The sequence below is a fragment of the Drosophila pseudoobscura genome, chromosome 4 (genome assembly GCF_009870125.1).
Source record: "Drosophila pseudoobscura strain MV-25-SWS-2005 chromosome 4, UCI_Dpse_MV25, whole genome shotgun sequence".
NCBI classification, from domain to species: domain Eukaryota; kingdom Metazoa; phylum Arthropoda; class Insecta; order Diptera; family Drosophilidae; genus Drosophila; species Drosophila pseudoobscura.
The window spans coordinates 7,270,838-7,283,173 of NC_046681.1; the positions used below are offsets into that span (position 1 = coordinate 7,270,838).

At 48.5% G+C, this 12,336-nt stretch overlaps 2 protein-coding genes across 4 annotated transcripts in view; both read left to right on the forward strand.

Annotated features, from left to right (window-relative positions):
- LOC4816293 (uncharacterized) lies at positions 1 to 1,038 on the forward strand. Its single transcript, XM_001355977.4, has 3 exons — positions 1 to 271; positions 330 to 587; positions 645 to 1,038. The coding sequence occupies exons 1-3, from the start codon at positions 105 to 107 to the stop codon at positions 667 to 669; spliced, it is 450 nt and encodes a 149-aa protein (XP_001356013.3). The 5' UTR covers positions 1 to 104; the 3' UTR covers positions 670 to 1,038.
- Positions 1,039 to 1,153: 115 nt separating this feature from the next.
- Positions 1,154 to 12,336, forward strand: part of kek3 (kekkon 3) — a 35,147-nt gene continuing 23,964 nt past the window's right edge. Inside the window, exons 1-3 of one of the 3 annotated variants that reach the window (XM_001355976.4) lie at positions 1,154 to 1,815; positions 1,879 to 2,584; positions 4,285 to 4,809. The gene's annotated coding sequence lies outside the window, so the exon portion shown is untranslated. The remainder of the gene's footprint in view (positions 1,816 to 1,878; positions 2,585 to 4,284; positions 4,810 to 12,336) is intronic. The other 2 variants (XM_015181143.2, XM_033380129.1) reach the window with 2 other exon arrangements.

The following is a 12,336-nucleotide window of genomic DNA, read 5'->3' on the forward strand; positions in this document are numbered from 1 at the left end:
AGAAACCTTTCAGGCTTTCAGGCGTTCAGCTTCCCATTCACTTTCTCAGTTCCCATTCAATACGTTCAATACCCCGTTTGATACTGCTTCAATCACAACACAACATGCAAGCGTGCAAGCGTAAGACTAGGCTCTGGGAACCGGTGGCAGGCGATTTCCAGTACATGAAGACCACCACCCAGGAAATGCTCGAAGAGGGGGCCAAGATGCAGAGGGCGGTCAGTTCGGTGGAACGGAAGCTGGTCAACTTTCAGTCATTCAATATGGACGAGTAAGTGGGGATCGATCCACCGATTTGGCGGTGCTACATTCTCGAATCCCTCTCGTAGCTCCCGCTATGAGGCGGTCGACATTGAGGACGACCTGGAGCTGCCGATAGTGTCCAGCTACACGCGCCACTACTCCCCGCCGTTTCCCTCGCGCCTCAAGTCCCTGGCGTCGCGCAGCGAGACCCCTGATCCCCTGTTCAATCGCTTGCCCGCCAACGACTTCGAGCCCAAGACGGGACTGGCCTTCAAGTTCCTCGACGATCATATGCACAATCTGACCGAAGCGCGCAAGAAAATTAACTTTTTCAGGCAACTAAGGTAAGGGGCAGCCGTACAGAGAGGGGAAGCAAGTACCTAATCATCCACCTTCCACAGAAACCAATCATACTTTCAATACTAGGCAGGAGTGCTCATCATTCTGCGTTCCTTTGGGAACATTGGGTGGTGGTGGCACGGGGCAATGAAACCCCTAATCCTGTACACACCCCACACACAACGAGTAATGGCACTGCCTGATCAATTTGTTGCAATTTAGCCAGGCCAATCATCTGTGGAGTCACGCCACATGCTTCTTCGAGTGGCTGCCATTTTAAAAAGCTCTCAATTGTGCCACAATTATAAATTACCCGTCATTAGACCCTCCCCCCCTTGTCTGCCGATGTCTCAAGGAAAATGTGTCAATTGCATTTCCTGTTTTTCCATCATTTTCAATAGAAATCAATTAATTTTGCATAAATAAACTCGATTGTCAGCGTGGTGGCAACAACAATCATGTCCCTGATTGGGTTAGGGTCGGGCAGGGCAGGGCGAGTGTACATATTCTTGGAAAAAATAGCAAACAAATTGCAATTAATAATGCATAGGGCCCCGGGGCAAGGACCAGGCAGCGAGGTGCACGGGTCTCCCGTCCAGTCCGTGGCTGCCTTGTGGCACTCGTATTCCTTGCAATTTGCATAAATGCTAGAAGAGCTCGAGGGGGTGGTGTCAGGCTAATGGCAAACTATGACAGGGATCTGATTTATTATGCACGGTAATTAGTTTGGCCTCTTTAGCGGGCCAAATGGAAGCCAATAAACCAGGCTGTCATGCTGCGACGGGCCATGAATTGATTTTGCCAGAGGAAACTCCGCTGGCATCTCCTCCTTGTGGCGGATGCATCAGCAAGCTTGATGGCTGCAAAGAGGAATGGCCACGAGGTGGCCAGAAACAAAACACTCTCGACTCCGCCAGTTGACAGGAGCATGAAAGTCGGAATGAATGTTCCCCAGTGACAGGCGGGGGGAGGCGTCCATTGTGGCGGGACAAAACACGACTTGGACATGTTCTTTGGCCCCTGGAGGCCTCTACCATGGTCCGCACTGCTGGCTAGCTCCAATCTCTTAATCTCTCAATGCATATCAACAATAAGCAAGAAAACAGCAACTAATGGGAGTCCTTTGCCTGCGTTAGGGTTCCACTGTGGCCTTCCTTGAAGGGTGCGAGCCTTGTAGAATGGAATGGTGGTCATAAGAGGCCATGTATCAACAAACAGTGATTCTCCACTAATGTAAGTAGATCAAAGGTTGTAAGGAGCAAAGTAGAACTATTGGAATGATAAACGTCTTCGCAGAAAACCAATATTCCCCCAGATGGGCCATCGTGAGTGAACTCCAGGCCAAAGAGATCTCAAATCAATATCCCAAAGGCTGGAGGTCACATTTGTATTATGAATCATCTCGCTGGTAAGCTGGGGAACAGTTTGGCAACCTTGTTTGCTCGACATTTTGGCACTTTCCGCCCAGACGCCTGGCAACACGGAGGACTAGACGTCCACACAGCCAGACAGTCCGACAGCCCGAAGGAGCCCAGAGATAACAGTTGTCCACTCCACTGTCGCCTGTCCCTCACACACAGCATAACGGTCACAACTGATAAGAGCCGTCCCGTCCTCCTCGAGAGACTGAGATTTCACCAACGAGCACGCGAACACCCGAGAGAGAAACCCACCACACACGAGTGCTGCGAAAGCCGGCTGCGCTCTCTCTCGTTTTGCGACTGCGTTGCACGAGGCGATTTTCAACAACGAGGCGGCGACCGCTCGGCTCTGATAAGAGCCAAGGCACTCGGCGCGGCTCGGGCCTCGGGAGGACCAGCGCTGGCAGCGGCCAGTCAGTCGATTCGGGAGCGTGGCGATGGGCGATGTTCGTTTGCGTCTTGCGGCAGTGCTCGTTGCGGCCGGAGTGGCAGTTGCTTGAAACAGGAGCTGCCAACTGAATGTGTGATTTCTGCCGAGTGTGGATACTGTGTGGATCCTCGTACTAGTGCCGTGCCCTCAAGTAATGCAACCAGCGTGCAGTTCAAAAGTTCAAAACCCCAAAAAAAGTGTCAAGTGAAGCAAGCAAATGAAGAAAACACTTTCCGGCCGGGACTGGGGCTGGGGCCTGCATGTGTAATTAATTTTTTGGCATTTAAATTGGCCAACATCCGAGGCTTTAAATCAATTTGACAAATTTGCATTTTTCTGGTGGGCGAAAGGCCCAAAAAAAATGAATAAAACAAAATAAAGGGAAGCCGAAGCCCAAGCTGAAGCCAGCAAAGGCAATTTCATTTACAAATTACAAATTGATGTGGTACATGGAAGGTCTCGGAAAACAGCAGCAATCAGGGGACTCCCAGGGCGGCCAGCGGGGAGCAGGAGGGCAACAGAGTGGGGGGGAAGCCTGCCAAGACCCCCCCCTGGCGTGGGTTCCTTATACGGTGGGAAGCTTTAAATCATTTGTCTGATATAAGGCCACGTGTTCTGCTCGGATTAAGCGGATTATTGGGCGGTCATTTTAGGGATTATGTCCTCGAGATGGCAGCTTTCGCTTTGCACTTTCTTTTCGCCTCTAAAAGCAGCGAAGATTAAGAACTAATAAGAGGCAACCTACTCTTGCAGATTTCTTCCTAAAAAAACTTATATTTAAATCCTTTGTAATCCAATCAAAGCTTTGTAACCCCTATGATCAGGCTCCTAGCTGATGATCTTTCCTTATCATATAAATACACTTCTGTAACTCTGATTCTTTGAGCTGAGGAACGGATAAACCATATCCCTAGAAGGCAGCCATTAAAAAAAATACGCAAAAATTCTATAAAAACAATTTTTCTCGTTATCCCAACGTTGGCCCGTCTTCAAGTGAATTTTACTCTTCCATTAGCATTTCCTGCGAAATTTCAGCAGGCGGGCCCCAGAGGACATTAAAAAATGATGTAAATGATTTAAATACTTTTCTTTCTGCATATTTTTATCCATTTTCCACGAGTTACAATACTTAATGTGGTGCAAAGAAATCTCCGAAGGTCGGAGCGGAGGCAGGAAAATGGGAAAAGCCAAGAGGCGGAGGGTGACTGGCCTTGGGGTAACAGCAAAGAGCAAGAGTAATAATAATAATAATAATAACATGAACAAAATAAAAGGAAAGAGCCGAGCCGAGCAGAAGAAAAATGACTGAAACGTGCCTCGTATGCAAATATTTGCAAAACGCAGACTAATAAGTGGAAGCCCCCAGGACAATGGCCCAAGACAGGAGAGGGAAGGGAAGGGGTAGGGGAGCCGATGACAAAGACAGAATCCTTCAGGACTCGGTAGCGAGGTGTCAACGGGTCCTGGCTGGGCCGCTTTAATGGCTCAGAAATGGCTGGAAAATTCCATAAATTAAAGCATCGTTTGCTCTCTCATTTATAACAATAACGGAACGTCTGTCGACCAACTCAACAGAACTCATATCCTAAAAAAAATAAAGAAGAAATGTTCAACACTCGTTTCGGGGGAAAAATGAAATACATTTCATTGCATAATTCATGGCGCAGGGGAGGAGGAGGGGGACTCCGGGGCAAGTCAGGCGATTGCCATTTGGTATGGTCATAAATCTTTTGGCATATGGGCTGCCATGACCAGGGGTGGGCGTGGTGGGGGGGGGTAGAAATCAAACAACAACAAAGCACAGAAAAATATTTTAAAAATTAAATGTTTATTGTTCTCCCCAATCGTCAGTCGAATGGCCATGAACAATTCATCAGCAAACAGAAAAAACCAACAACGGCAGCAGCAGCAGCAGATAGTGCTTACAATTGCCTAAAAGGCCGGAGGACAACCAAATAGAATAGTTTCCAAATATATTCCATGAGAAGTGGCTAAAACAATAAGCACCGGGCTTTAAAACTCCCTCCCGCTCTCCCTCTATCTCCCTCCCTCTCTATCTATCTATCTATCTCTCTCGGAAAACACAAACAATGAAGCACGACAGTGGCAGTGGCAGCAGCAACGGCAACAGCAACGGCAACGGCAGCAACATCATCAACAACAGCAGCAGGTCCACTCTTTGGGCCATCAACAAAAGCAACAGAGCCCACAATGTTCTATGGCTAATACAAAAGTAACAAACAACAAATCGCCAGCAACAACTAAGCCAAAAGTTCGCCAAAGCAACAACAGCCGCAGCAGCAACAACATCAGAATTGGCAACACTTTTACGAGTGGCCAACAACATTTTACAACGCATTTTCGTGATTGCACAAGGTAAGTCCTGGCCCAACGTCCTGTGCAGAAGCTTGACCTATGACATCGTATCGCTCGTATTGAGAGTGCCAAAACATGGCTTCTTTCTCCGCTTTCCCGAAGGGCCAATAAAGAACTTTTTACTGCCCAAATCCACGAATTTGTTTAATGAGATGCCTTGGCACTATAATCCATTCAAAGAAGAAGCTGCTATCCGCAGAAACTGTGCTTCTCAATTAGCCCTTTCACCGCCCTCCCCACCGTCCCCATAATTAAATGCAAGCCACATGGTTGGCCCGGTCTCGGCCCCAGCGGCGCACTTATCGGATGTGTCTGACTAGCCCACATCCCCGGCCGCAGGCACCCTCGAAGCCGCCACCGCAGCCGCATACCACTCGAACTCAAGCACTTGCCCGACATATATCATCTTTCATGATGCTGAAAAGTTGAGAAGAAAATGCTGACAGGCGAGCGAGTGGAAAAAGTTGTTCGAGCTGCCATTGAATACGCTTTTCAGCTGCTGCTGCTGCTGCTGCTGCCGCCTGGCAATCCCTTTTTAATTTTTCATGGCTGCCTCCACCCCGCACTCAAAGTCAAAGCAAACTTTCGGGGGGTGGGCTATACAATGCATATGCAATGCATACAGGGCCCGAGTGCTGTAAGTCATACTTAACTCATGGCAAACACATTTGCCTGCACTCCGACTGCCCCCCTGCCCCCCCCCCGTCGAATCCCGACTGCGCTCATCTTTCATCTCCTGTCGCTCACGTCCAGCTGCCAAAACTCAAACTTCTCATATGCTAAGCGTGAAAAATTGCTCGAGCTGGACTCCTGACCTGCTGCCCCCCGACTCCAGCCCCCCACGCCGATCAAATATTTGCATAGTAAATGGTTTCTATTATTAACTGTGTACACTTCCATCTCGAAGGCTCTGTTTTTTCGGAGGCCAGTGCCTGCGCCGAAACAAAGTTGTTAAAATATTTGCCAGGCTCTGTCTAAGTGGGCTCCTTAGCTGGCCCGTATCCATGTCCGTGTCTGTGGTCAGGGCTGGCAGTTACTTTAGAGCCCGTACTGGTCCCGGTGCCGGTGCCCTTTGCACCGAGGTGTATGCCTCGTTATAAACGAAAATCAATTAAATCCTCTGCATGCTTTTAATTAAAATTCCCAGGGAGTTGTGTAATTAAGTTAACGCTTCCGGACGACTCATGCATCGCATTGTGGGGCATACTCGATCCGTGAAGAGTCGAGAGCCGCCGTCTAGAGCCGGGCTCCTCTGGCAGGGGCCTGCCAGGTAGCACAAGGTCGATCCGGCACAACACTCACGTAAATAAGGCGCGAATTTTAAAGCTTGAATCTCATTAAAACGGTTTTATTGCCAAGGCAGATACTCGGCTCTGGCGGGAGGGCTCTTCCATTTCGTTACACATTTATTTTCCACCCTCCCACACAACCACCCACCCAGGCATCCATCCATAGTTTCCTTCCACTGGAGTTGTGGCGCTGCGGGTGTCAATTTCATTGAGCGCTGCTCACTTTGAAGTTGGCCGAAAGGGTGGCAGGGCAGCAGGCCACAAGGAGTGGCAGTAGGGGCCGGGGAGCCCTAGCACAATTGAAATCGATGGCGGCCAAGGGGGGGAGGAGGAAAACTACGGGGCGTGTTGGGACCCACACAGACGCAAAAACCGCTCAAACTCAATTTGGGGGCCTTCCATTTATATGCTCGCTCCCTCCGCCCTCTTTCTGCCCCGCATTTTCATTGGAAACAGTGCGGGAGGCAGGGAGGGACGTAAACCAATAATTTTCATTTCAACTTGGCATTTTTTTGGCGGCTGCCAGCAGCAGCAGCGGCAACGGCAACGGCAGATGACTTCTTGCTGGGGTTTCCAGCATCCCCAGAGCGAGGGAACCGTTTAAGTGGAAAATTACACTAAAATAGACACAAAATGCTATTTGTGGGGCCAGGCTCCGCATCGAGTGCCAACAGCGGTCGTCCACCGCCCCCCGCGCCCCCTTTAAACGTTGGTAAATGCCAACAACCCCAGTCCTGACCTGTCCATGACGTCATGTGTTGGAGGGTCTTCTCATCGACAGGCAAACGAGCCACAAAAGGGCTCTTTTTTAAGGCAGAAAATTTCTAAATTTCCACCCAGAAATATTCGTTCTCATGGGTTTTCATTCTGTATTAAATATATCCTTCGAGTACATATTTTTCCCAACTGGAAACCTATATTAATCAGATAAATATCATCTGCAAGCCCTCCATTGAAGGCTGCCCCCAAAAGTCTCCATTAAAACATCATTCATTCAGTGACAGACTCGTTTCGATCCAAAGGGTCTCCGAATTTCCGAATTTCCAGCTTTCAAGTTTGACAGTTACATTTTGGAACGAGTGACGTCAACGTGAAAGAAATAACGAGAAAAACAGGAGCGACAGCCCTGTTGGAGATGGAAATTTTAAAGGGCGAGCAAACTTGACAGTTGGCCAATAAAAAATGCAGGACCCCAGAAATAGTTGGTAAGAAAGAGAAGGAGAGGGAGGGAGGGAGGGGGAGAGGGCAGGCATTTAATTGTTCGAAGAGGCGCATGAGAATAAAGTTTAAGCACAATTTTTGTGTTGACACTTGGCTGCAGAAAGGAGGCACAGAAGGGGGCAGAAAGAGGCAGAAAGGAGTCACAGAAGGAGTCACAGAAGGAGGCACAGAATGAAACGAATACAGAGTGCAACACTGCAACAATCAAAAGTAAATACAAATAACAAGTTTTGTGCGACACGAGGCAAGAGGCAGCCACTTATGCATGTCCCAAGTCCTGTCGTCGAGACGAGACAAGACAAGACAGAGACGTAGAGGGAGGGGGAGCGGGAGGTGGTGCCGGAGAGATGTGTTCAACAAAGTAGACAGACCGTGACTGCACATAAGTTGAGACACGCCGTAGAGCAGGGCTGGTGCATCATCATCATCATCATCATCATCGTCGTCGTTCTCGTCCTCGTTATCATCTGGAGAAAAGCTAAACAAATCCTTATGTCAGGGCAGGGACATCATATCCTTGTACGTTTGTCTTTGGCCCCCCTCGAAGGGACAATGCGATTCTTCCGCACTTTTTGCTCTGCTCGCTCGCTTGTAAGCAAAATCCTTTTGGCCCAGCATTTGTATGCCCATCATGAAAAGGACAACAGGAGAGCACCCCCCTATCTGTCTTCTGTGTGTCCTGTGCCGTCTCTTTCTGAGTAGTTATTTAGGTAAATTTGAATACGTGCATGCCATGCCCCTCTCCACCTAAACCCCAAATGCACTTCCGCCTTAATGCGTTTTGTCCGGGACGGGGGCTACGGATATTAGTTTGCCCGATGTGGGGGTGCTTTCGGGGTGCTCCTCCATAATTGCGTGCATCTCTGGCGTGGAGGCTACGACCTCATAAAACAAGGGCGCAAGGATGTCGGAATCAAGAGAAATGTGCGCGCCAGGGTCAGGCAGCAGTGAAAAATTGCAGCCAGTTGGCAGCTCCTGTGGCACGTACCGAAAGACGAAACCATTTATACAGCTCCCAATTTCCCCCAAAAATATTACACCGAAAAGAGTTTCCTGCCAGACGTTGGATCCATGTTAGTTATTCAAAATGAATTGATGTGCTTATGCAGAGCACAATATGGTAGGGGATGGCGAATGGCCACTCCAGAGCTGATTAGCCAGGATCCTGTTACCTATTTAATATTTAAAGGCAAGGATGCTGTTGTTCTTTTCAATAGAAGTCTAGGAGGAAGAATTTATTAGATCATTTTGATAATTCCCCTTCCCTTAAACGTTCCTTATAAATTTGCACTCGTCTCATATTAGTATCTAACCAGAATTCGCAGATGTTCCATGTTATTCTGTGTATTATAGGGCACAATAAAGACAGATTCAGTATAATGTTTCTATGAATATAGAGTGGAGACTATTTCTTATAGGCTATACACACTGACGACCATCCACCATCTATTTAGGAGGTGGTTTCTAAGGTTGTGCTGTTCTGTAAATTTCCCAATTATTTCACCATCCATCTGGGTTGTTCCTAAACCGCACGTTTCTATGCGATAGTTAGCAGATAGTTTACAAATGCAACCCTAAAAAAACCCTAATGTCGACCAGGACAGCTATAATATTATTTTTGCAACCAAGGTGCCCCACCAAAGCGGATTAAACTGGAAAATCTTTTGGAGAGAGTCCAAAGAATCCATATATTGTCCTTATATGGATTGTTTTGTTTAAAGAGACTTCTCCAGAGAGACTGAAGCCGATAGAAGAACATCGATATACTATTTTGAGCATCAGGGTACTTGCCCAGCGTTGCTAGGGATCGATAACTCATCATCGTGGTGGCGGTCACTTTGAACCACAGAATTCTTAAATTCTTTTGTTGTGGCACTTTTGGAATGTGGTGTACAGTCATTAAAAGCCGCCGTTTTTGCACGTTTATATGGCAAATATTATTCTTAAATTATTAAGGGCCTCGACCCCGATCTCACTTGCTTAAACCTACCCTCGACCAATACCCTACCTTTGTTTAATACCCTCGATGGAAGGCGATTTCTCATGTCACTGCTGTAGTACCAAAATTATTTACTAAAATTACAAGAAGGAAAATAAATACCCTCAATGACAGCGATTCCCAGAATTAAAGGGTCAGCCATTTATATCTGTGAGATCTATTTATACCTGTCAAAATAAAATTCCAGGCGGCGACGACGACCCAAAACTCTTTAATGCCCGAATTCTAGGCCACCACTTAGGTAAATTCGCTCCCACTTCTCCGCAAATAGCCAATGCCAAAACGTAGTCTGGTCTCTAGGCTTTCAAGCCGTTTCCACCTTCCATAAGACGAGTATGTTATGTCGAGTGGAAAGCAAGGTTACGCACTTGATCCGTGTCTGCTGATGGTTATGCCGAGTGGTTATGCCACCATTTAATCATTCTCCCACCTCGCCGATTCTGTTACGAGTGAATCGCACGCAAGTTGATCGGCGAAAGGGCCCTTCCCGGCCTGCATAATCAAGTTAACTTCGGGCTGGGGCTGGGGCTGGGGCTGGGGCTGGGGCTGTGGCTGCTTTTCCCAGTAGTTGGAAAACGGCATCAAGATGGCAAAGGCCCAGCACCGGTTAGTACATACATTTTTGAGTCGACTAATTCAGGTGAGTCGTGCGTGTGCTGCTCGCCTTAGTTTCTGTGTCAATGGTGGAGGCACGTCTCTCCCCATGTCTCCATGTCTGCTCCCTGAATGCGGTCTCCCCTAAATACATCTCCTGCTATCTAACCGAGTGTCTGTGTGTGTCTGTGTGTGTGCTTTTACGGGGATATGGGACATCCTGGCGTGTGCTCATCATTCTCGTATCTGTGCCTTGCTCCACTCTGCTTCCCTTCCGTTCCTTTGGCTCCTGCCTGCCTCCCAATTAAGTAAAAAATATAAAACGCTGTCAAGGACAAACAAATGTGCATTTTAATTAAATTTTTAGCTCGAGCGCGTGCCATTTTCGCCCCTCTCCCCCCTTTCCACCCCTTTCCCACTCGCCTTCTGGGCCATTTAAGAATGCATGCGGCAGGGAGGGAGGCAGAGGCCCAGCCTGTCATAAATCACTTGCGAGAAATGCTACCAAAAATGTGCATCTGCCGGCGGCGGGCGGGGGCAGGGGGGAGGTGCGTTGGTGGGCGTGCCATAATGTGTAACTGTGCCAAATGCTATGCCACTAAATAAAATGGGCTACGTGCAAAGTTTCTGGCCACAGCAGAGCGCAAACAACAACAAAAACAACAAAACGACAAGGAAAATGAACAAATGCCAACAAAAATGCAAGAAACTTTCCATACTCGCACTCCAGAGAGAAGTTCTACGAGTTGTCCTCGGGTAGCCGCACAAACCAACAGCAAAGATGGGGCTTGGAGGGGGGCTTGGAGGGGGGCTTGGAGGGGCGTGGGGGAACGGAGTGATAGAGCGTGCAAAGTAAGAGATACATATTAATTGCTGTTGTGCCAGAGCAACAACTGCAGCAACAACTGGCACAACTTTGTCTGTTTTTGTGTTGAAATGCTAAGCAGCATGCTGGGGGGGAAATCCACAAGGAGATGGAGAAGGAGATGGAGCCGACAGCTGACTAAAGCCCTGGGAGCCAGGAGCGTCGAACTAGAAGGGGCAGAGGCAAGGACATCCCTAATTTACGATCCCCAAAGTCGAGACCAGATTTGACAAGTGATACCATCCCCGCCCTCCCTGCCTTGAGCACTGAGCTCTGCTCAGCCAAATCAAATTCAATTCGCCTCAATCAAAATCAAAAGTTATCCCTGGCCCTCATGCACTGGCAGTTCCTCCATTGGCCATGTCGCTGGCAGTTGCATCAAGGCTTCCACTATCCCGCCCCCGCGCCCGCCCCCGCCCGTCACTTCCTTTGGGGTTTCCCAATGTTGTCCCGTTGAATTATAGCCCGCTACGCACTTAATCATTTGCGTTTTCTTTGCCACATCCGAAAAGTTTTGCATGTCTTGGGCCCGGGCCCGGGCCCGCCGCCTTGGGGGGGCCGTTAGTGTTTGTCTTTTCTGGGCAAAGACCGCAAAGAGCATGCTCGCGAATATTGTCCTAGTCCTGGTCCTGGTCCTAGTCCTGGTCCTGGTCTTGGTTATTTGTGTGCGTGCTGCGTGTCCTTGTCAAAAGTAAGCAAGTGTCGCGGTAGCTATCTCCCAGCCCCCAGCCCCCAGCTCCCTGCCCTTCCCCCCCTTTGGGGGTCAGCCACAATGAGCCACTTGAGGAAGAAAGTTTTCGGAAAAACTAAAAACTAAAACGAATTTCCCTAAGAACTTTTGACGTTTGGCGACTCCGACCGCAGAAAACAGTCCCACTTTCGGGTGGAGTCTATAGATCCAGGCAAGACAAAGGATTAAGGATTGTTGGGGGATATTTTACACTAAGAGAATTCTGGAATTCCTGACCTTTGAAGGGCACTCTTATGAGGAACTCCCTCGTTCATAAGGATTGAAAATTATTCTAGGTGTAAGACAGTCCTTCCCTATCCCGGACCCTGACCCTGGCATGATTTGTGCTGGCCATACGGGTCGTATGATTAATATTACAGTTTCTGCCAGAAGTGAAAATTAAGCTCGGCCAAGGGGAGCCAGGCACCATAAGTTTTTCCCAGCGATAGAGAGAGAGAGAGGCAGGGCAAGCGGCAGGGGGAGCAGCAGTCAAAGACACGCAAAAGGTTGCCCCAGGTTGGGGGATGGGAAATTTCGCCGACTGTTGCCAACGTTTAAATCAGATAAACATTCTATGGGTTCCATGGGTTCCCTGGGTTCCCTGGGCTCCCTGCGTGTTGCTGTTGTTATTCCAATGCTGGTTTTTCGTTTTTCTTATGCGGGCATGTGTGTGTGTGTGGGGACCGAGGGGGGGTGTGGCAAGCTGTGCTGCTGCTGGTGTTATAAAGCTGCAGGCGGCAACTTAATTTCTTCTCATTTTTGCTGCTGCTGGCAGAGGCAGAGGCAGAGCAGCACAAAAAGCGAGGAAATCCAAAATAAATAAGACATT

Coding starts and splice junctions, on each gene's coding strand:
- LOC4816293 (XM_001355977.4), top strand. CDS start 105: ATGCAAGCGTGCAAGCGTAAGACTAGGCTCTGGGAACCGGTGGCAGGC. Junction 272..329: donor CAGTCATTCAATATGGACGA/GTAAGTGGGGAT, acceptor TCCCTCTCGTAG/CTCCCGCTATGAGGCGGTCG. Junction 588..644: donor AACTTTTTCAGGCAACTAAG/GTAAGGGGCAGC, acceptor CACCTTCCACAG/AAACCAATCATACTTTCAAT.